The sequence below is a fragment of the Pan paniscus genome, chromosome 8 (assembly GCF_029289425.2).
Source record: "Pan paniscus chromosome 8, NHGRI_mPanPan1-v2.0_pri, whole genome shotgun sequence".
NCBI lineage: Eukaryota > Metazoa > Chordata > Mammalia > Primates > Hominidae > Pan > Pan paniscus.
Genome location: NC_073257.2, coordinates 30153495 through 30176800, shown reverse-complemented (window position 1 = coordinate 30176800; position 23306 = coordinate 30153495). Strand labels below are relative to the sequence as shown.

Genomic DNA, 23306 nt, shown 5'->3' with positions numbered 1-23306 from the left:
CTCACTGCAAGCTCCTCTTTCCAGGTTCACGCCATTGTCCTGCCTCAGCCTCCCAAGTAGCTGGGACTACAGGTGCCTGCCACCGCGCCCGGCTAACTTTTTGTATTTTTAGTAGAAATGGGGTTTCACCGTGTTAGCCAGGATGGTCTCGATCTCCTGACTTCGTGATCTGCCCGCCTCGGCCTCCCAAAGTGCTGGGATTACAGGCGTGAGCCACCGCGCCCAGCCTGTATTTTATAATTATTATAAAATCATTACAATGAATCCTCTCATTTTTTGTCTTTAGTGTTATAACAGTATTATCAGAAGAAAGTTTGTATTTTTAAAAATGTTATATTCATGAGCATTTTCTATTGGTAAGTAGGTCCCTACCTAAGTGTGTTTAACTGCTTTGCCATTTATCTTGCCAAGTCACCATGCTACAATCCAGGGCCAGTTAGAAGTCTAGTGAGATTTAAAAAAAAAACCAGGTGCAGTGGCTCACACCTGTAATCCCAACACTTTGGGAGGCTGAGGGCGCAGATCACTTGAGGCCAGGCGTTCAAGATCAGCCTGGCCAACATGGTTGGACCCTGTCCTTACTAAAAATACAAAAATTAGCCGGACATGGTAGCAGGTGCCTTTAGTCCCATCTACTCAGGAGGCTGAGGCGGGAGATTTGCTTGAACCCGGGAAGTGGAATTTGCAGTGAGCTGAAATTGTGCCGCTGCACTCCAACCTGGGGGACAGAGCAAGACTCTGTAGCAAAAAAAAAAAAAAAAAAAAAAAAAAAAAAAATATATATATCCCAGCACCATTTATTAAGTAGGGAATCCTTTCCCCTTTGCTTGTTTTTGTCAGGTTTGTCAAAGATCAGATGGTTGTAGATGTGTGGTATTATTTCTGAGGCCTCTGTTCTGTTGCATTGGTCTATCTCTCTGTTTTGGTACCAGTACCACGCTGTTTTGGTTACTGTAGCCTTGTAGTATAGTGTGAAGTCAGGCAGGATGATGCCTCCAGCTTTGTTCTCTTTGCTTAGGACTGTCTTGGCTATATGGGCTCTTTTTTGGTTCCATATGAAATTTAAAGTAGTTTTTTCTAATTCTGTGAAGAATGTCAATGGTAGTTTGATGGGAATAGCATTGACTCTATAAATTATTTTGGGCAGTATGGCTGTTTTCACAATATTGATTGTTTCTATCCATGAGGATGGAATGTATTTCCATTTGTTTGTGTCCTCTCTTATTTCCGTGAGCAATGATTTGTAGTTCTCCTTGAAGAGGTCCTTCACATTCCTTGTAAGCTATATTCCTAGGTATTTTATTCTTTGTGGCAATTGTGAATGTGAGTTCAGTCATGATTTGGCTCTCTGCTTGTCTGTTGTTGATGTATAGAAATGCTTGCAATTTTTGCACATTGATTTTAAACTAAAGAGCTTCTGCACAGCAAAAGAAGCTAGCATCAGAGTGAACAGGCAACCTACAGAATGGGATTTTTGCAATCTACCCATCTGACAAAGGTCTGATATCCAGGATTACAAGGAACTTAAGCAAATTTACAAGAGAAAAAGAACCCCACCAAAAAGTGGACAAAGGATATGAACAGACACTTCTCAAAAGAAGACATTTTATGCAGCCAACAAACATATGAAAAAAAGCTCATCATCACTGATCATTAGATAAATGCAATTCAAAACCACAGTGAAATACCATCTCATTCCCGTCAGAATGGCAATTATTAAAAAGTCAAGAAATAGCACATTGGGAGGCTGAGGCAGGCAGATCACTTGAGGTCAGGAGCTCGAGACCAGCCTGGCCAACATGGTGAAACCCTGTCTCTACTTAAAAAATTAACCAGGCATCGGTGGTGCACACTTGTAATCCCAGCTACTCAGGAGGCTGAGGCAGGAGAATCACCTGAACCCAGGAGGCAGAGGTTGCAGTGACCCAAGATCATGCTACTGTACTCCAGCGTGGGAGATTGAGTGAGACTCTGTCTCAAAAAATAAAAAAACAAAGTCAAGAAAAAGATGCTGGGGAGGCTGTGGAGAAATAGGAACGCCTTTACACTGTTGGTGGGAGTGTAAATTAGTTCAACCATTGTGGAAGACAGTATGATTATTCCTCAAGGATCTAGAACCAGAAATACCATTTGACCCAGCAATCCCATTACTGGGTATATAGGCAAAAAAATATAAATCTTTTTACTATAAAGGCACATGTACACGTATGTTTATTGCAGCACTGTTTACAATAGCAAAGACATGGAACCAACCCAAATGCCCATCAATGATAGATTGGATAAAGAAAATATGGTAAATATACACCATGGAACGCTATGCAGCCATAAAAAGGAATGAGATCATGTCCTTTGCAGGGACATGGATGAAGCTGGAAGACATCATCTTCATCAAACTGACACAGGAACAGAAAACCAAACACACCACATGTTCTTACTTATAAGTGGGAGTTGAACAATGAGAACACATAGACACAGGGAGGGGAACATCTCACACTGGTGCCTGTTGGAGGCAAGGGGAGGGAGAGCATTGGGACAAATACCTAATGCATGTGGGGCTTAAAACCTAGATGATGGGTTAATAGGTGCAGGAAACGACCATGGCACACATGTACCTATGTAACAAACCTGCATGTCTGCATATGTATCCCGGAATTTAAAGTAAAATAAAAAAAAATTAAAAAAGAAATCAAAATAAGATTAAACAAAAGACAAAAAAAGAACGAAAAAAAAGAAAGAGAGTCAGTCCCAATCCTCAAGGGATATGAAACCTGGAGGACAAAAATCAAAGTCATCTTTGTGAATAATTATCTTCTTTTTGAAAGTCAGTTTGGCAAAATCCTCTTCGGCATTGTCCATTGTGGTCTGCATTTTCGGTTTCTTAATCTTATACCTTGGCTTCCTTTTTATCCTTTTCCTTTGCAGAGCCAAACTTGCTTCCTGCTGTGATGCTGTTCAAAACTTTGTTGTTTCTCAGAATAACACTCCAGTTGGGACTAATATGAGTTACGAGGTGGAAAGCAAAAAAGAAATCCCAATTAAGAAGAACATTTTTCATATGTTTCCAGTGGTGAGTAAAGATTTCTGGTGGGTTATTTATGTTACCATTCCAGGTGAATTTTCTTTTACTTTAAGCTGTAACTTACAATTATGATGGAATCAATTAAAATACCATATTGTTACGTTGTATAAAATTTGGACAATGAGCCATTTTTTAAAAGGGCCATTTTGAATGCAGTGTGGCTCTGTAGGGAAGGATTATTTATATCTTAAATGATAAGCTCTTCCAGTCCTGTCTTCCAGACTCTTCTTCGAATGAGATGAGACACTCGGGCTTCCTGCTTAGTAATTACTGAGGCTTGTGAAGACGGCCATTTTTCATCTCAAATAAGATTCTTCCAATTGTCAGTTATGGTGACTAAATCAATTCCTTCCCAAGGAACGGTGCGTTTATGTGGCTCATCTTTGGGAAGTAAATATGTAAGAATTTATAGTCAATAAACGTACCCACCATAAGATAGAGATTGTTGTCTGCTGTGTTCACAGATATATCCCAAACCCCTAGAACATTTCCCAGTACATATATGCGCTCACTACCAATTTGTAAAATTAGAAAAATGAGTAATGATATGATATAAAACCACTTCACACAGTTAGGAGAAACTCGACCCTTAATGCAAACCCACACTTGGGGAAGTTTTGGTTCTGAGGAACATAAACATCTCATTGCTTATAAACATACACTCTCCAGCGTCTTTCTATGATTCCATTAAAAAACAACTAGGCCATATCAAGATGGTCAAAATAGGATCCCTCTACACATGCAGTATACTAACTGTAGGATATGAGATTCTTACAGTTTTCTTTTATTGGAGCTTTGACCTCTTTCAGCTAATTTTTGTTGCTCATGTAAATTGTTCCAATTTTTTTTATATTAGGATTCAGAGGAAGAATAACTAGCTGAGAATGAATGAGAAATAAATAGAAAATGATAGAGAAAAAATACTGTAAATTTTCTGGAAGAAAAAGGGGACAAAAATATAAAGCTTTCTCATGATGCCCTGAAATGACCAGTGATTGAAAAGATGATAAGGAAAGAGTATTTATCTTTCCTATCAGGGAAAGCCTTGGAAAGTTTGACAGTGAGCCCTTTCACTCATTCATCCATGCAGGTTTTGCCAGTGTCTGCCATGTTTTCGAGTGACCAGAACAGAGGAGCAGCAACTACTTTACCCTCATTTGGCACTTTGAAAGGATTAACTTAATATAGGCCTGATAATTATGTATGCAACTGGGAACTGCATCTGCTTTCCAAATTTATACTGATTTTCTTTTTTAAACTGGGGAGAGGAAATTCTGCAGTCAATAAGGCAGCAATTGCAGAGCCAGGTCCCTATTTTTGTGTTGCTCCAGCCTTCTCCTTTCATGGACGGGGCTTGTGGTGGAGATGTCCTCTTTCCCACGTTGCTTTACTCTGCCCTTCTACACGAAACTCTCCAGGACGAACTGCTGGGCACACAAGAAGATGGCATTAAACGTTTTAATGAAATGATATGGAGCCACTTCCTCCACAAACTTGGCTAAGTTACTTGCAGAGAAAAAAATAAAAGTTGATTTTCAACCAGAGTGGGCAATGAGCAGGCAGTGGAGCGTGCACATTTGCATTTTCTCAGGAGGTTTATTTAAGGAAACGTTGAGATTTGTAATTTACTTAAATTCATACTGAACATGAGATACTAAAGCATATAGATGTTTTCCTCCCAGTTGACCAAGAAACCAGAGAAAAACATTCCTTATTGTGAGTGCATAATTTGAGACATGTTTCCTTCAGTAATCTTTTCTATTTTATACCATAATGAGCCTATTTGCATTTTTGCATCCTACCCTATCTATAAACTTCAGAATTTATGGTGGCACCATTTAGTAGATACCATCTTGAGCTAGAAGTTCAGTGACATGAAATAGCCTGAGGTATCTAGGAACCATTCATGTAAGAGCCAGTCACTCTGCTAGCCATTGCAGATATAACCAGGAATAAGATACATAATTATACATAATTAAGTTATCATTTTAATCCATGGAATTGTAAGAAAGGATAATGTGTAGTGGTTTAGAGCAGGTACTCTGGAGCAAACTGCCTGGGTTCCTATCCCAGTTCTGCCACTTTCTAGCTGTTACTTGGACTCATGCCTCCATTTTCGCATCTGTAAAATACTCAAAAGGTTGCTGTGTAGGTTAAATGTGCTAATAAAGTATGTACATGAAATAGGGCCTCTTGCATAAAAAGTGCAATATGACTTTTACGTTTCAAAGGCAAACCTACAAAGAGAGTTGTACTGAAACCGAGTTTCTTTGCTAGTTGGACAGCTCCCAGAGCCAGCATTAGGGGCAGACAGCAGTCACAGTGGTTCTGGGGCATCTTCTGTTACTCCGGACTGCTCAGAACCACATCGGCCCTGGGCTGTTGTCAGTTGGGCTGGTAAACTGACTTTGACAAGGGTGATGTGCCTTGATTTTGCAACCTTTGCCAAATTCAGTGGTGTCAATACACCCACCCTGGACAATTTTTAGTTACCAATGCTTTAAAAAACCAGCTCACAAAATTCCTGAATATTTACCAGTGGCCCCTTCAATGGTTACAGGCCAGGGTCAGGTTCGTTCTGCGCATGTGCAGTAAATTAATTACCGTGATACCGGTTTTGCAAAAGGAATAAGATTTATTCACAGAGCCACGTAGTGAGAAGGTGGGAGAGCTTGTTGAAAGCCCATGAGATGGGTATTGAAAGCTGCGCACATTGCACTACACAAGATCAGGAGGGAAAAATGAGGGGAATTAAAGGAAATTAAAAATAATAAACAGCCTCTCTGCTCTTGAGGACTTACACCTTAATCCTACAGACAAAATCGGTAGATCAGGACCTCATCACTGGGAAGCACGAGCCGGCACCCTGGCCGTGGGCTCAAGGTCACATTATTACTTCATGGAAAGTGACCAGGAAAGGGAAGGAAAGCGCACCATTGAATTGAAAAGTTAGATTTCAGTCTGCAGAGAACTTGGGGAAAATAGGAAACCTTCTGGGGTAAGCAGGCCGGGTCCTAAAAGGAATAAGAAAGATTCAGGTCTTGGAAATTAATTTGAAATACGTCAGTCCAGTTGGTAGGCCTCCCTGAAGCACGCTGGCTGGTCATTCGCAGAGACGGCAGGCATAAATCTAATGCCTTACTGAGCCTGAAGGTCTAACTATTTAAGAAGCACAGGAAATTTTTGCTAAATCACCTGTTAATTTTATGCCTTAGAATAGATTTAATGCTGCTTCCTAATTTCTTTAATTTCTCTTTCTTGCTGAAAATGTCCTTGTTTATCAGAAAGGCAGAATATGGGGTTTTGCCATTCTAATTTTTTTCCTTAATTATGTGATGAAAAATACACGATACTGTATTTTGTATTATTACATTATGCCGTGTATCCTATGACGTCTATTTCTCTCAAGAGAAATGAAACTTAGGTTCACATAATGGTTTATTTTATTTTATTTTATTTTACTTACACATTTTTTAAAATTTAAGAAACAGAGTCTTGCTCTGTCGCCCAGGCTGGAGGGCAGTGGTGCAATCATGGCTCACTGCAGCCTGAAACTCCTAGGTTCAAGTGATTCCCCTACCTCAGCCTCCCAAGCAGCAAAGACTACTGGCGCTCTTCACCAAACTCAGCCAATTTTTCTACTTTTTGTAGAGACAGAGTCTTGCTTTGTTGCCCAGGCCCATCTTAAACTCTTGGCCTCAAGTGACTCTCTCACCTCAGCAGCCTCCCAAAGTGCTGGGATTACAGATGCGAGCCACTGCACCTGGCTGGGTTTTTGTTGTTGTTGTTGTTTTGTTTTGTTTTGGAGACGGAGTCTCATTCTGTTGCCCAGGCTGGAGTGCAGTGGTGCCATCTTGGCTCACTGCAACTTCCACTTCCTGGATTCAAGCAATTCTCCGCCTCAGCCTCTCGAGTAGCTCGGATTACAGGCACCCACCACCACGCCCAGCTAATTTTTTTGTATTTTTCGCAGAGACGGGGTTTCACCATCTTGGCCAGGCTGGTGTTGAACTCCTGACCTTGTGATCCACCCTCCTTGGCCTCCCAAAGTGCTGGGATTACAGGTGTGAGCCACTGCACCCAGCCCCAGCTGGTTCTTTATGCTAAGTCATAGTAAGTTGATTAGCAAACTGGGCTGCTGCTTTTTTTTGTTCTTATTCTTCTCCTTAGCATGTATAAAGAGTTAAGTTACTAGAATTAAGCTGTTGTCTATGGTTCTAAAATTAACGGTATTTCATGGTAGTTTTCCACTTTCTCCTGCTAGTCCCAGCCTTTTGTGGACTACCCTTATAATCAGTGTGCAGTGGTCGGAAATGGGGGAATTCTGAATAAGTCTCTCTGTGGAACTGAAATAGATAAATCCGACTTCGTTTTTAGGTAAGACCTATCAAATTGGTTTCTTTGAAACAAAAGATCAGTTGGGTATTTCAGAGGGGGATAGTGTAAAGATATCCATTGTATATTTTCACCTTTGAGCTCTGTTACAAAAGTCTACTAATTACCCGGGAAGGTTTCCTGAAGTGTTATATGGCTCATGAGTTCCTCAGAATGTCAATACCAGAAGAATCAAAATGTGCTATGTTTATATATGTTTAGGAAACTCTGGGTGAAGTTGTGGTGAAAGAGGGTTTGGTAGGGCAGGACCTTTCAGAGCGTTCAGTACGTTAATGGCTACCTTGGGAGGACTCCGGAGGGCAGCATGTCTCAGGCTCACCTGACCTTGAAGATCTTTTTTTATTTGTTTGTTTGTTTTTGTTTTTGTTTAACAGAGCATTTCAAGGATGTTTTGTTCTTAGACAATACTCGGGAAAATGCTAATCAAGACATTTTTCAGCCCTGCAAACTGTATCATTATTTCGTTTTCTGGCTTGCAATTTAAAAAACAAATTTGCACAGCTTCTAAGTTCTGGTCTTTTAAAATGTTTTCTATCTGAATATCAGCTAGCATGCAAAAATAGAAACAAAATGGTTTTTCTGTGTGCCTTGTACTAATAAGCCATACCAAAGCATCTCCACTGTCTCAGTGTAATGGAAAGGTAATTTATCCTTCTGAGGATGGGTTTCAATTGAAATGCACCTTTTCAAAGACTAAGTGGAAGTCTAGTTCTTCCTGTTTTAGGAGCACTGATTTCATACATCAGAGGAGATGCTTTGATCCCTCTTGATTTAATGCTGCCCTTTTAAGCAACTGAAAAAGAAACAGGGTTTCTAGTAAACAGCTCCCTCCCAATTTTAATCTCATTTTTAAATTTTGTGCTGCAGGTAATGATGAAGCCACAATAGACCCGACAGTGCAACAATTATTGAATGTGTTCTTCATGATTACTGTTAAAATGGCCAATATCTGAATGGTTTACCCATTTTGTTCAAGTATCCAGTGTGAAAAAGCCATAAGGAAGATAATTCTTCTTGCAGTAGACTTTTTATAGGTTTAAAATTCCCAAAACATCTGTAATGAGGATCAGGCCTAAACATTCATTATACTTTATAGCAAGTATAGGCAATACAATAAGTTTTGATTTAAAACCCAGAAGAAAAATATCTCAGCAGATATTTCACTTATAATTCTAAAATAACTGTCTATGTTTCTAGATTCCACATTTGCTGATGAGAGGTATTTTCCCGAATATAGAATTTCCTTTAAAACTAGCCATTTGAACCGAAAGGCAAAATGAGGGCTAGACGTGTTTGGTGTCTTTAAAATATACTTAATTTTTTAAGCCTGTACTTATTTTGGTGCTTCAGGTTGCAAGTTCATAAAACAAACTTTTATTTTTCATTTCAAAAGATTTGGAGCTATGAATAAAGTGTGTGAGGAACAAAAATAGGCAATGACTATATATACCACTGCTATATATTACTATACCAGTTTATATATACACATATATGTATTACAGTAGTAGTAATATATAATCACATATATATTACAGTAGTAGTAATATATATAATCACATATATATTACAGTAGTAGTAATATATATAATCACATATATACTGTCGTATACTGTAATACATATAATCCAGTAGTATTTATATATTACATATTATATATACATATTATACATATGTATGATAAATATATAATACTGTATTATAGATAGTATGTAATATATTGTACATTGTACAGTATATAATATATAATAGTATATTGTATACTATATAATATACTATATAATACAGTATTATATGTAATTATATATGTATAATATGTATACATTACATATGTACATATTATATAACAATATGCATACATTTTATAAATCTATAATAGCATATATACATATATTCTGTATAAAATTATATAACAGTATTATATGTAATTATATATGTATAATATGTATACATATATACATATAATAAATACAATTATATAACAGTATTATGTGTTATATATTTATAATATGTATACATACTATATATTACATATTATATACATATTATGTGTTATATATGTATAATATGTATGCATATTATATATTACATATTATATATACATGTTATATGTAATATACATATATTACATATATGCATATTATATAATATACTAATATTACATATAATATATAATCTATAATATGTATGCATGTACATCTATAATACATGCATACATACCATGCATGCATGGTATAGTACATACCATGACCTATACTACTGTTTGTGTGTGTGTGTGTGTGTGTGTGTGTGTGTGTGTGTGTGTGTGTATACTCTATATTCAGGAAAATACCTGGCATCAGCAAAAGTAGAATCTAGAAACACAGGCATTTTAGACTCATGAATTAAATATATTCTGAGATATTTTTCTTTTAAGTTTTAAGCCAAAACTTATTGTATTTCCTCTATAAAATACCCTTCCCTATGGAGTCTCCTATGATATTCTACTAGAAATCACTTCTGATTATTCAGAAGAATATGAGACTGTTCTGGAAAGGACATTTGTTGTGGGAGGCCCACTACTGAGATCACCTTTATGGCCTAGTACCTATGATTAATCTTTATCATTTAATATGTATTATTGATATTTGATTCATATTTATTTTACCAAGGTGCCGTATTTATTTTATTTTCTGACATAGCTTTTATATCAATGAGGGAAGTTCATGTTTCATTCATTCATGTGTTTTATAGGACATGGTACAGCTTATTTCATCTTCCCTCATGTTATAGACCACATCAACTTTGAACAACCTTCCTTAGGAAGCACTCAAAGATGCTCCCTTCTTATGTTTAGCCTTACTACTTGAAATTCAGTAAATGATATTTAGAAAGTCATAACCAATTTTTCCTTTTTTGTGACAAGAATATAATTACTCAAAATTAGAATTCTTAATTTGTTTTCCAATTTAAAAGCAAATTAGTACTCAAAGGAAGATGAGAACATCAGTTTGAAAACATCACTATAAGAACATTAGGATTTTATTTATTAAAACCATAATTTGGTGGCAAAACTATCCACATGGGAATTGGGAGGTTTTGATTTGTTTAATTTAGTCTTTGCTTCTGGCAGACTGTATAACTTTAGTCACAGTACATCAAGTTTTTAAGAAGATGCCAATTGGTGATCATACCACTATGGGAACATAATCAATAGAAATAATATAAATAACAATTTTAATAAAAGGATTGGGAACTCTTCTAAACTTAGACAAGGTGTAATTGTCACTTCTGGCTTTGATACTTATAAAAGTTATTATCCATATTGAAAGCATTTATCAAATTTGTAATTTTCGCCGGGCACGGTGGCTCACACCTGTAATCCTAGCACTTTGGGAGGCCAAGGCAGGTGGATCACTTGAGGTCATGGGTTCAAGACAAGCCTGGCCAACATGGTGATACCCTATCACTACTAAAAATACAAATTAGCTTGGTGCATGCCTTTAGTCCCAGCTACTCAGGGGGCTGAGGCAGAAGAATTGCTTGAATCCGAGAGGCGGAGGTTGCAGTGAGCCCAGAGCACCACTACACTCCAGCCTAGGCAACAGAGTGAGACTCTGCCTTAAAAAAAAAAAAAAAAAAAAAAAAAAGGTGTATATTTTATACAACATTGAAATGTCAACTAAGAACTGAGTAATTATTAAAGTAAATAATTTAAAATAGAAACCAAATGGATTCTGAGGGTCTCAATAGCAATGATTTCTCCAACATAAGAACAATTATTATAGATAGGTGTGTGTGTGTGTGTGTGTGTGCGTGCACGTGCATATGTGTGTATACAATCTTTTTTCTACAAGTTCTATTTTGAAAATGATTTTCTTTTCAAATTTCAGGTGTAACCTACCCCCAACCACAGGAGATGTTAGTAAAGATGTTGGCAGTAAAACAAATCTTGTGACTATAAATCCAAGCATCATAACTCTGAAGTAAGTAGCTGCAAGTTACATAACTGATCAGGAACATGTTTTCATTGTTCAACATGTTTCTCAGCTTAAGCACTGATCTTGTTGCTGAGACTGACTTGCAGTACAGGTGGAATGAGTTTTTGGAAAAATATATAAGAATTCATTTGCAAATTGTGGCATTCTATCAAGGTCGTTTTTCATAAGAGTTATGATTCAGTTGTACTTCCAATGTCATAAGCTAATCAAATGAGAACATATTTATTTCTTTATCTCTTTTAACAATAATGAAGCCACTTTTTTCCATTTTCTTTTAGAGTGTTAGCATTACTCTTTTTTCTTGGTAGCACTTTCTTGATAAAACTTACTCTATTTAGAAACTTCAGAGAGTAAGGGCTAAGACAACCTGGCAAAATACAGTTATCACGTTAGAGAGTTTATTACTAGAAGATAATTACCATCTTTCATTTCTGCCACATAACTACCATACAATTGTTGGCTAAGAAGTAATCTTATACAAAGTTTTTACTCCATTGTTTTCATCAAAAGTGACTGATAAGCATTAGTAATAGAATATGTTCGTGCTAATAGTTATAGCATCCCTTGAAAGAAAATAAAATAAATATTGAACTTGCCTTTCAAAGTATATTTTCTAAACACTCACAATTATACTTACCAGGATACTAAGTTATTTAAATCATACACATAGATACTACAATGCATGGAGGAAATTTTAAAAAATAACCTATACGTATATCTATATTTGCATTTAGATATTTTAAATCTTCTTTCCCTCTTTCCTTCCTTCCTCCCTCCTTCTTTTCTCTCTTTTTCCTTTCTTTTTCTTTCTTTCTTTTCTTTCTCTCTTTCTCTCCTTCTTTCTTCCGTCTTTCTCTCTTTCTTCCCTCTTTCTCCCTTCCTTCCTTCCTTCCTCTCTCTCTCTCTCTCTCTCTGTCTCTCTTTGTCACCCAGGTTAGAGTGCAGCCGTGCAATCACAGGTCACTGCAGCCTCAAACTCCTGGGCTCAAGGGATCCTCTCACCTCAGCCTCACAAGTAGCTGGGACCACAGGCGTGCACCACCGTTCCCAGCTAATATTTTTCTTTTTTATAGAGATGTGGGGCGGGGTCTCGCCGTGTTACCCAGGCTGTTCTCGAACTCCTGGCCTCAAGTGATCTTCTCGCCTCAGCCTCCCAAAGTGCTGACAAGCATGAGCCTCTGTGCCCAGTCTATCTTCGGTTTTCTAAAGGAAACTTATAATGAAATATGTGCAAAAGATGTGCAAATCATAAGTGCGCAGCTCAATGAATTTTTTAAAATGTATTGATATGCATACTATGCTTGAAAAAATATTTTATCATTATACATTTGGAAGGTGTTTCAATAACAAAAAACAACTTTAGGAAAAATTAACGAATAAGAATAGAAAATAATACAAGAAATGTCCGTTCAGTAAGGGTATAGCCCAGTAAGAAAGTAGAAATTGAAAGGATTCCAAGAAAGAGAGATGAAGATCTAGCCGTTGATACTGACATGAGGCTTACTTGAATGAGTTTTCTCTGAGTCCACACTTTATCTGTTTTATATACAGTATACAAATCGTTCAGTGTTTTGACCAATGGTAAATTCAGCTTTATGTTATCAAAACTGCTACTTTTATTATTATTCTTGGGATTACTATAATTTTTTTTTAATTTGGCAGATACGGGAACTTAAAGGAAAAAAAAGCCCTATTTCTGGAGGACATTGCAACCTATGGAGATGCATTTTTTCTTCTGCCAGCATTTTCCTTCAGGGCCAACACGGGTACCTCTTTTAAAGTGTACTACACGCTCGAAGAGTCTAAAGCAAGACAAAAGGTTCTATTTTTCCATCCCAAGTACCTGAAAGATCTGGCCCTTTTCTGGAGAACTAAAGGTGTGACTGCATACCGCTTGTCCACCGGCTTGATGATCACAAGTGTTGCAGTGGAACTGTGTAAAAATGTGAAGCTGTATGGATTCTGGCCCTTCTCTAAAACTGTAGAAGACATACCTGTCAGCCATCACTATTATGACAACAAGCTACCTAAACATGGTTTCCATCAGATGCCCAAAGAATACAGCCAGATCCTCCAACTTCACATGAAAGGAATCCTCAAACTGCAATTTAGCAAATGTGAAGTCGCCTAAACAAAGTATCTTGAAATGGGAATAATTTTAATATAATGCAGTAGGTGATTAACAATGTCTCCAAACACCAAAGGAGGTGGCTAAAGAGTATTCTGAGATGAGCCCCAAAATTTGGTTTGACCAAAGCTTCCCCACTCATTTTGCAATGATGGCAAGTCATTCAATTCTTCTCATCTTCATTTTTTCTCCTTATAACATGGACACCATGATATCTGACTCATACAAATTTTTATAATTTATGAAAATTATTGGCATGGCCTTTGGTGTGAGGTAGGGACTCAAAGAATATTTCTTTCTTACTATTTATACCAGCCATCTCCACCTTCACCAGACCGATAATAAAAGCATGCTTTCTTGGAGATCTCTTCTAAAGAGAATAGCTGCATTACCAGTATCCACTGGATTTCTTTCTGTGGCAGGTCTCTATCAATAATATCCTTCCCATTTTTCTGTCTCAAAGACTGCATGCAAGAAAATTATATACTTAAGCAAAAAATTCTTGATCATTCGGGAATGAAATTCTTCTCTGAGTATGGCAGTATGCCTGCTTCTGATTAAATTCACTTTTAATAATAGCTGTGATGATATTTTGGTTGAATTTAAGCCATTTATTTTCCTCTTATGTCTACATTTCTTCAACACTTAATAATTTTATTTTAACTTCCTGCCTCATTCTTACACTTTTTTCTCTCTCACTTATACGATATACTTCAAGGACGTGAACAGTTACAATACCCAGTCTTTCTTACCTGTTGTCTTGTCTGTGGGGTCACTCACTCAATTTTGTTTTAAAATTACTGAATAACTACTTCATGCCAGGCCCTGCACCAGGCTCTGTGAGAGGACAAGAAGGATTATTGCCTCTTGTAGGAGAAAACAGATGTGCATATCATTAATTATGATGGGGTATGATAAGTATTACAATGACAAAAGCTATGAATAAAGTGCTACAAGGAACAGAAGCAGGGATAATTAAATCCATTTCAGTGGAATCTATTTCAAAGTACAATAGTCTCCCCTAATCTGCAGATATGGGAAGACCCCCTGTGGATGCCTGAAAACATTGATGATATTAGAAATATGTAATTGATTAGTAAAAGTAACAAAATATACTGAAATAATTAAATATACAATGTGGGGACTTTATATGCTATTTTAATAAAACTTACATATAGTTAGGACATTTAGAGCTTACTTAAGTTTTTTTCCCATATAATATCCTATCTTAAAAATTTTTCTTTAGAACATCAAAACAGAATCTCTAGTGTCACTGATATGGATTTCAGAAATATTCCAAATGGTATGAGATCAAACAGCATAGTGATACCCATGTTCCAGTAAAAGCTTAGGAGAAAAAGAATGTTTGCGGGTTTTCTTTTGTGGAGAAAATTGTAGACATTTCCAAGTTAACACATCTGAAGTTTCTGGTTCGACATCTGTGTTGCCATCCTAAAAGCACATTTGAAATTTTACAACAATCCTACCTAGATTCACGTTAGCCAAAAATCTTTGGCTAAACAGACACCCTGAGATTTCATAAAGTATGTTATAGTCAGAATTGGTGGTAATTAATCTACAAATCTGCAAAATAGTGTTCATAGTTTTTCTTTTTATTTTGATCTTGGTGAAAAACTTGCAGTAACTCACCATTACAGAGCGACAAGAACTGTGACTCATGTTTTATGATTTACAAAGCTGATGTGGTGTATGATCGATATCCATAATCTGTCATATTTAGACACATTCATTGTGACACATATAACATGTGCATTCTTTTTATCTTTTTCTCAAGTGGGTCTATAGTTGTGATTTCACAGCAGATTGGGGTTGTTGGCTATTATTTGAAGCTCTCCTACTCTCTTTCTAGCATAGTCAGTGTGTTGCAGAGAACTAAAGGGAGTGAAAGACACAGTGCCTCATTGAATCCTGACACTTTCTTCCTGGTAGAGCATATATCCCACCTTCCATATATCCTGCTGTGAGGTACCAATAATGTTCTTTCATTCTAAAACAGAACATTACTTAGAACTTTCTAAAATACGATAGAACATGAATGTTTACAATACAGCATGTCAGCTATGTAAACTGTAAAACGTAAGTCACAGTTCTTTTTGTTCTGTATTGGTGAATCATTGCAAATTTTTCACCAAGTGCAAAACAAAAAGAAAAACTATAAACTCCATCTTGTAGATTTGTAGATTCACCACAACCAAGTCTGACTGTGACACTCCCAAGAAATCTGTATGTAATCAGCATTGCTTAAATGTTGTTAGATCTAATGTGATCTTCTGCTCTTAAAACTCAAGTACATCTAAGGGCATTGAGAATGGAAAGTCTGAGTTCTGGTACTAGACAAGAGTAGCCCTTTAGGCCAGGCGCAATGGCTCACACCTGTAATCCCAGCACTTTGGGAGGCCAAGGTGGGTGGGTCACTTGAGGCCAGGAGTTTGAGACTAGCCTGGGCAACATAGTGAGTACCCTTCTCTACAAAAAACAAAAAAATTAGCTGAGCATAGTGGCGTGCACCTGTGGTCCCAGCTACTTGGGAGGCTAAGGAGGGAGGATCACTGGAGCCCAGGAGGTAGAGGCTGCAGTGAGCTGTGATCTTACCACTGCATTCTAGCCTGTGTGACAGAGTGAGACCCTGTCTCAAAAAAAAAAAAAAAAAAAGAGTAGCCCTTTAGTTAGGATTCTAGCTCATAATGCTACATAATACCAGTTTCTAAGAGAAATACCAGCTTGTTGGATTCTATTTTCCACTTGTTGTTCAGCCTCATTGAGCAATGAAACAGAATAACAAGATTCCAATATAATTTTCGGCCAAATCCAAAGGCAAGGCAGAAATATTCATTTAAGTATATAGTCCATAGTACTCTGTGGTCCCTGCAAAGGGCTTCATGATCAATTGCATAGTGTTAATTTTTGCGCAGTATAATAATCCTCGAACATCCTTGAAGTCTCTGGTGCTTTTCGCTTGGAACAAAAGGCAATGACAAATAGATCATGGCTTTCACTAAAGGAGATTTCGTTCTTCATGTAAGTCCTAACCCAGTAACTGCGTGGGCTCTCAGCCAGGTAATCAGTCAAAAAGTCTTTTTTTGAGGACTCTCTGTGGAATACAGAATTAAGCAGCAAATCAGACCTGTGTTTGCCTAAATTTTTCCTTGCTTATAAAAAATTTACCAGCTAAGTATTATGTAATGTCAAGTACCCTAAATCACTCCATGAATTAGGAAGCTTTGGGAAAATTGGAAAATTTTGTGGAAAACAGGTCCACTAACATCCTGAACAGCTACTGCAGAAGTATAGTTAAGATGTGATATATAATATATTGTGACCTTCAAGACATATAATTTATCTAACATGACATGGAAACACATTATTATGCCATTAAAAATTGAAGGCATTGTAGGAATTCATCTGATATATCTGCTGCACTTGATCTAATAAATCCACTTGAGGCTGCTAGGAGTGTTGAAGATTTCCTGTTTACATGTGGCTTCAGAAGGCTGATCCCATAGCGAGGAACAGTGTCACCAGTACCCTCCTGAGAGTGGAAAGGCAAGAATATTTCTCATGCTCTTTCTTATTTTGGGTCATCGCTCTTCCAGAAGCATTCTTCTTTTTATAAAAAAAAATGTGGGTGATATATGATAAAGATGCACTACTTATGTAATGGAGACAGGGCAAACTCTTTAGCAGATAATATTGAAACATTGGCTCACTCTATGGAGAAAAATAAATGCCTACATTGCACCATATAAAAAGTTGGGCTCCAGAGGGATGAAAACGATGGATTAAAAAGAAAACTTTAAAGCTCATAGAAGAAAATGTAGGAGAATTATGTTTGAGATACAGGTGAGGAACTGTACTTCTTCAACATGACCCAAAAATATCTTTTTAAATAGTTGGGTTAAGAAAGGATGGCTATGACTGTATTAAATGAAAGAGTTCTAGTCAGTGAATGACACCTTAAAGTTAATAGGCTGGGGACAGACTGAAATAGCTTTTAGTAATGCATAAAATTAATGACATTAATAGAGAGACATTCCAAGGAATTGTAAATCAACAAGTAAAAGACAGGAAACTCAATATAAAAATGAACAAAAGATAAGAATGTGATTTACAAAGGGGAAAGCTGAGTAGCTAATAAGAATAGGAAGTGATACTCAAATTTACCAGTAACCTGAGAAATGCAAATGAAAGTGAGATACTACACCCATTGCATTGGTAAAAATTAGTAAGGTCATTAACTTCAAGTGTGGAAGTATAAGCTGATTGAATCATTTTGGAAAGCAACCTAGGAGTACTGAGTTAGTAAAATTCATCATATGTCTGTCCTATAGTCCAGTAATTGCACTTTTGCATATACAGCCAAGAGGACCTGTTCTGATCCGCACAAAAAAACAAGTATTAAGGTATTTATTCCATTATGGTTTGCGGTAGTAAGTAGACAAATTGGACACACAGATATCTGTCTCTTCGGAAGTCAGTGAACTAACTTGACTGGATACATAGTGTGGAATACGATACAGCAGTTAGAAGCAACTTACTGGACATATATACAGAAATAAGGGTATGTCCTTTAAATTTAGCATAAAGGGAAAACAAAAGCTTTAGCACAATGCCATTTAATTACTTTAAAGTGTATGCATGCATACATACAAACATATTCAAGGCTACGTGTCAAATACAAGAAGGGTACCCATTAAGAAGAGGGTAATCGGAGTGGGTTTAGGGATAAAGAAGAAAAATATACACGTTATTATATTTAATACAGCAAGCCTTTGACGTATATATTCTTATACTCACATATGATACTCTTACTACTACATAAATATAGAAGCTGACTCAAAATTGTAAGTAACTTATATAAGGTTGCATTATATATAAGAGCAGAGCTAGTATTCAACTCATATGTCTGACTCTAAAGCCAATATTATTTCCATTATGCAATTATAAAATGAAAAGAAAAATCAGTATTATCCCATGTCATTGACATGTAATAAACGGCACATATTTATGTACGTGCATATACCCATGAAACCGTCTCTCCAATTAAGACAATGTATATATTCATTACCCCAAAATGTTTTCCTGTGCTACTTTGTAATCCCTCCCTCTTCCTCCTCCCTGTCCATCCCACCCTCATCCCCAGAAAGTTCCTAATCTGTTTTTCTATAGACATTTACATTTTTACACTATAGACTGTTTACATTTTTTAGAATTTTATATAAATGGAATCTTACTGTCTGTACTCATTTCTTGTCTTGCACTTTTGCTCGACATAATAATATTAAAACTCATTCATGTTGATTGTGTATCTGTAGTTTATGCCTTTATTTACTGAGTAGAATTATGTTATATGGATGGACCACGATTGGCTTATCTGCTCATTTGTTGATGAACATTTTACTATCTCCTGGTTTTGGCTATTACAAATAAAGGTATCATGAACATTAATGTGCAAGTCTTCTTGTGAACATATTTTTATTTCCTTGGGGCAAATATCTAGGATTGGAATGACTAGGTCACATGGTCCATGTATGTCTAACAGTTTTAGAAAACTACCATGCTGTTTTACAAAGTGGTTATAACATTTCATGTTCCTATCAGTAGCCTATGCCAGTTGCTGTTGCCTGACATCTTTGACAAAATTTGGTTTGAGTAGTATTTAATTTTCGACAGTCTATTGGGTACACAGTTTTATCTCTGTATCTCATTGTGATTTTGATTTTCATTTCCCTTATTATTTTTTCATGTGTTTATTTGACTTCCATATATCTTCTTTGATGAAGTGTCTGCTGAAATATTTTGGCGGTTTTTAATTGGGTTGTCTTCTTGTAAGTGACTTATAAAGGATATTTATATATTCTAGATACAAGTCTTTTATTAGAATGTATTTTGCAACTACTTTCTCAGCCTTTTCATTTTGTTAACAGTGTTTCTCAATAGCAGAAGTTTTTAATTTTACTAAAGTCTAGTTTATTAATTTTTAAAATTTTATAGTTTGTGTTTTCGGTGTCAAATTTAAGAAATCTTTGCCAAACCCAAGGTAACAGATTTTCTCCTATGTTTTCTTTTAGAAGACTTATAGTTTGTTATATTTAAGCCTATGAGCCATTTTGAGTTAATTATTTTACATATGTGTTCATAGTGTAAGGTAAAGTTTAAATCATATTTTTGCATATATCTGATCAGTTGTTCCAGTAGAGTTTGTTGAAGAGACTTTGTTGTACTGCTTTGCACCTATATTGAAAATCAATTGATTTATATTTGGGTTTATTTATTTGTAGACTCTATTCTGTTTCATTGATTTGTCTGTTGTTATGCCAATATCATACCATTTTTATTACGGTAGCTTTATAAGTCTTGAGATAAAACTCCAATCTTAATTCTTTTTCAAAGCTGGTATTGGTTTTGTTTGTGTTTATGTTTTAGTTTTTGCTATTCTGGAAGAATTTGCATAAGTTCAGCATTTTCTTCTTTACATTTGGAAAAATTCACCAGACAAACCATCTGACCTACAACTTTCCTTGAGGGAAGATTTTTAATATTGAACAATTTCTTTAATAGATGCAGGACCATTCAGACGGTTTATTTCTTCTTGAGTGAGATTTGGTAGTTTGTGTTCTTCAGGAAATTTATCTTCTTCATCAGAGTTGTAGAATTTATTGTAATAAAGTTGTTCATAATATTCCTTTATCTGTTAATATTGTAGAGTCTGCAATGATCCCCCTGTCTGATTTCTCACATTGGTAATTTGTGTCTTCTCTCTTTTGCCCCTGGTCTGTCCAGTGTGAGATTTATCTATTTTATTGATTGTCTCGAGAACCTGCTGTTTGGTCTCTGATTTCTTCTCTGGTCCTTATTATTTCTTTTCTTTAGCTGTATTTGCTTTTCCTTTTATAGTTTCCTAATGTCATCGATTTGAGATACCTTTTTTTAAACTTGAGAATTTAGTGCTGTATTTTCCTCTAAAAACCGTTAGCTGTTTCCCACAAATTTGTATATGTCATGTTTTCATTTTCATTCCTTTCTAAATACTTTCTAACTGCCTTTTGAAATCTTCTTTGGACCAAGGGTTATTTAGAAGTATATTATTTAGTTTCTAAATATTTCTGATTTTTTTCATATGTGTTACCGTAGATCATTTTAAATTAATTTCACTGTAGTCAGTGAATATGCTTAGTAGGATTTAAATCCATTTAAATTTATTGAGACTTTGTTACAGCCCAGAATACAGCCTTTCTTGGTAAATATCTTGTGTGCATTTCAAAAGAATGTGTGCTCAGTTGTAGTTAGGTGGAGTGTTCTACTAATGTCAATTAGATCAGATTATTTGATGCTATTAGTCAAGTCTTATCTTTCCTAATTTTCTATATACTTCTATCAATTATAGAGAGAAGAGTGCTACATCTTTGACAATAATCGTGGCTCTATTTCTTCTTGCAGTTCTAGCGATTTTTGCTTCATGCATTTTGAAATTCTGTTTAGTATATGCATGAATATTTAGGATTGTTATGTTTTCTTGATCAATGATCCATTGTTATAAAATAATCCTCTTTATCCCTACTAATATTTTTTCTCTAAAATCTAATTTGTCTGATATTATTATAGCCACTCCAGCTTTTTATGTTACTGTTAGCATATCTTTTTATTGTAGTTTTACTTCTAAGTTGATTCTTTATATCAAAAGTGTTTTTAATTAACTGAATATAGTTGAGTTTTGCTTTTTGATACGACCTGGAAATCTGCCTTTTATTTGGTGCTTTGTAATTAATGCCACACATTATTCTTATACATATATTGTAAACCCCCATGACATTATTATTTTTCTGCTTTAAACTGTCAGTTACCTTTCAAAAATATTTTTTTAAGGCTGGGCATGATGGCTCACACCTATAGTACCAGCACTTTGGGAGGCCAAAAAGGCTGGATCGCTTGAGCCCAGGAGTTCGTGACCAGCCTGGGAAATATAGCGAGACCTTGTCTGTACAAAAAATACAAAAAAACAAAACAAAACAACAACAACAAAAAAAAACACACACAGCCATTGTGGCATACACCTGTAGTCCCAGCAACTTGAGAGGCTGAGGTGGGAGGATCGCTTGAGCCCAGGAGGTCGAGGCTGCAGTGAGCTGTGATCATGCTACTGCACTCCAGCCTGGGTGACAAAGTGAGACTTCATCTCAAAAATATTTTTTTCCTTTTAAAGAAAATATTTTTTTCTCTTATCTTTGTTTTTTTTAATTGATTAACTTATTTATTATTTTACTTTAAGTTCCAGGATATATGAGCAGAACGTTCAGGTTTGTTACATAGGCATACATGTGCCATGGTGGTTTGCTGCACCTATTAACCTGTCATCTAGGTTCCCTCCCCTCAGCCCCCAACACCCCAACAAACCCTAGTGTGTGTTGTTCCCCTACCTGTGTTCATGTTTTCTCATTGTTCAACTCACACTTATAAGTGAGAACATGTGGTGTTTGGCTTTCTGTTCCTGTGTTAGTTTGCTGAGGGCAATGGCCTCCAGCTTCATCCATGTCCCTGCAAAGGACATGATCGCATTCCTTTTTATGGCTGCATAGGATTCCATGGTCTATAGGTACCATATTTTCTTTATCCAGTCTATCATTGATGGGCATTTGGGTTGGTTCCATGTCTTTGCTATTTTAAATAGTGCTGCAGTAAACATATGTGTGCATGTGTCTTTATAGTAGAATGATTTATATTCCTTTGTGTATATACCCAGTAATGAGATTGCTGGGTTGAATGGTATTTCTGGTTCTAGATCCTTGAGGAATCGCCACACTGTCTTCCACAATGGTTGAACTAATTTACATTCCTACCAACAGGGTAGAAGCGTTCCTATTTCTCCACAGGCTCACCAGCATCTATTGTTTCTTGACTTTTTAATAATTGCCATTCTGACTGGCGTGAGATGGTATCTCATTGTGGTTTTGATTTGCATTTCTCTAATGATCAGTGACGTTGAGCTTTTTTTCATATGTTTGTTGACTGCATAAATGTCCTGTCTCGAGAAGTATCTACTCATAACCTTTGCCCACTTTTTGATGGGGTTCTTTTTTTCTTGTAAATTTGTTTAAGTTCCCTGTAGATTCTGGATATTAGCCCTTTGTCAGATGAGTAGATTGCAAATACTTTCTCCCATTCTGTAGGTTGCCTGTTCACTCTGATGATAGTTTCTTTTGCTGTACAGAAGCTCTTTAGTTTAATTAGATCTTATGTGTCAATTTTGGCTTTTGTTGCAATTGCTTTTGGCGTTTTCTTCATGAAGTCTTTGCCTTTGCCTATGTCCTGAATGGTATTGCCTAGGTTTTCTCCTAGGGTTTTTATGGTTTGGGGTTTTACATTTAATTCTTTAATCCATCTTGAGTTAATTTTTGGGTAAGGTGTAAGAAGGGGTCCAGTTTCAGTTTTCCACATACGAATAGCCAGTAAGAAAAGAATTTATATTTACTTATATTTACCATTTCCAGTGTTCATATTGTGTGAAGATTTAGACTTTTAATGATTATCATTTCTCCGAGGGATTTTCTTTAACATGCCTTATAGTGCCAGACTGCCTGGTAATAAATTTTTTCAGCTTTTGTATGTCTGAAAAGTGTTTATTTCTTCATTTTCAAGTGATATTTTTGCTGGCGATGAATTCTAGATTGATGGCATCTTTCACTACTTTAAATGTGTGCTATTCTTCCGA

General features: G+C 36.2%; 1 protein-coding gene across 2 annotated transcripts in view; it reads left to right on the top strand.

The window, feature by feature from the left end:
- Positions 1–19052, top strand: part of ST8SIA6 (ST8 alpha-N-acetyl-neuraminide alpha-2,8-sialyltransferase 6) — a 138913-nt gene extending 119861 nt beyond the window's left edge. For both annotated transcript variants that reach the window (XM_034930052.4, XM_055092447.2), the window contains 4 exons: positions 2923–3067; positions 7344–7456; positions 11344–11436; positions 13114–19052. In XM_034930052.4, coding sequence (XP_034785943.1) covers positions 2923–3067; positions 7344–7456; positions 11344–11436; positions 13114–13582 — 820 coding nt within the window. In that variant the 3' untranslated portion in view covers positions 13583–19052. The remainder of the gene's footprint in view (positions 1–2922; positions 3068–7343; positions 7457–11343; positions 11437–13113) is intronic.
- The last annotated feature ends 4254 nt before the right edge of the window (positions 19053–23306 follow it).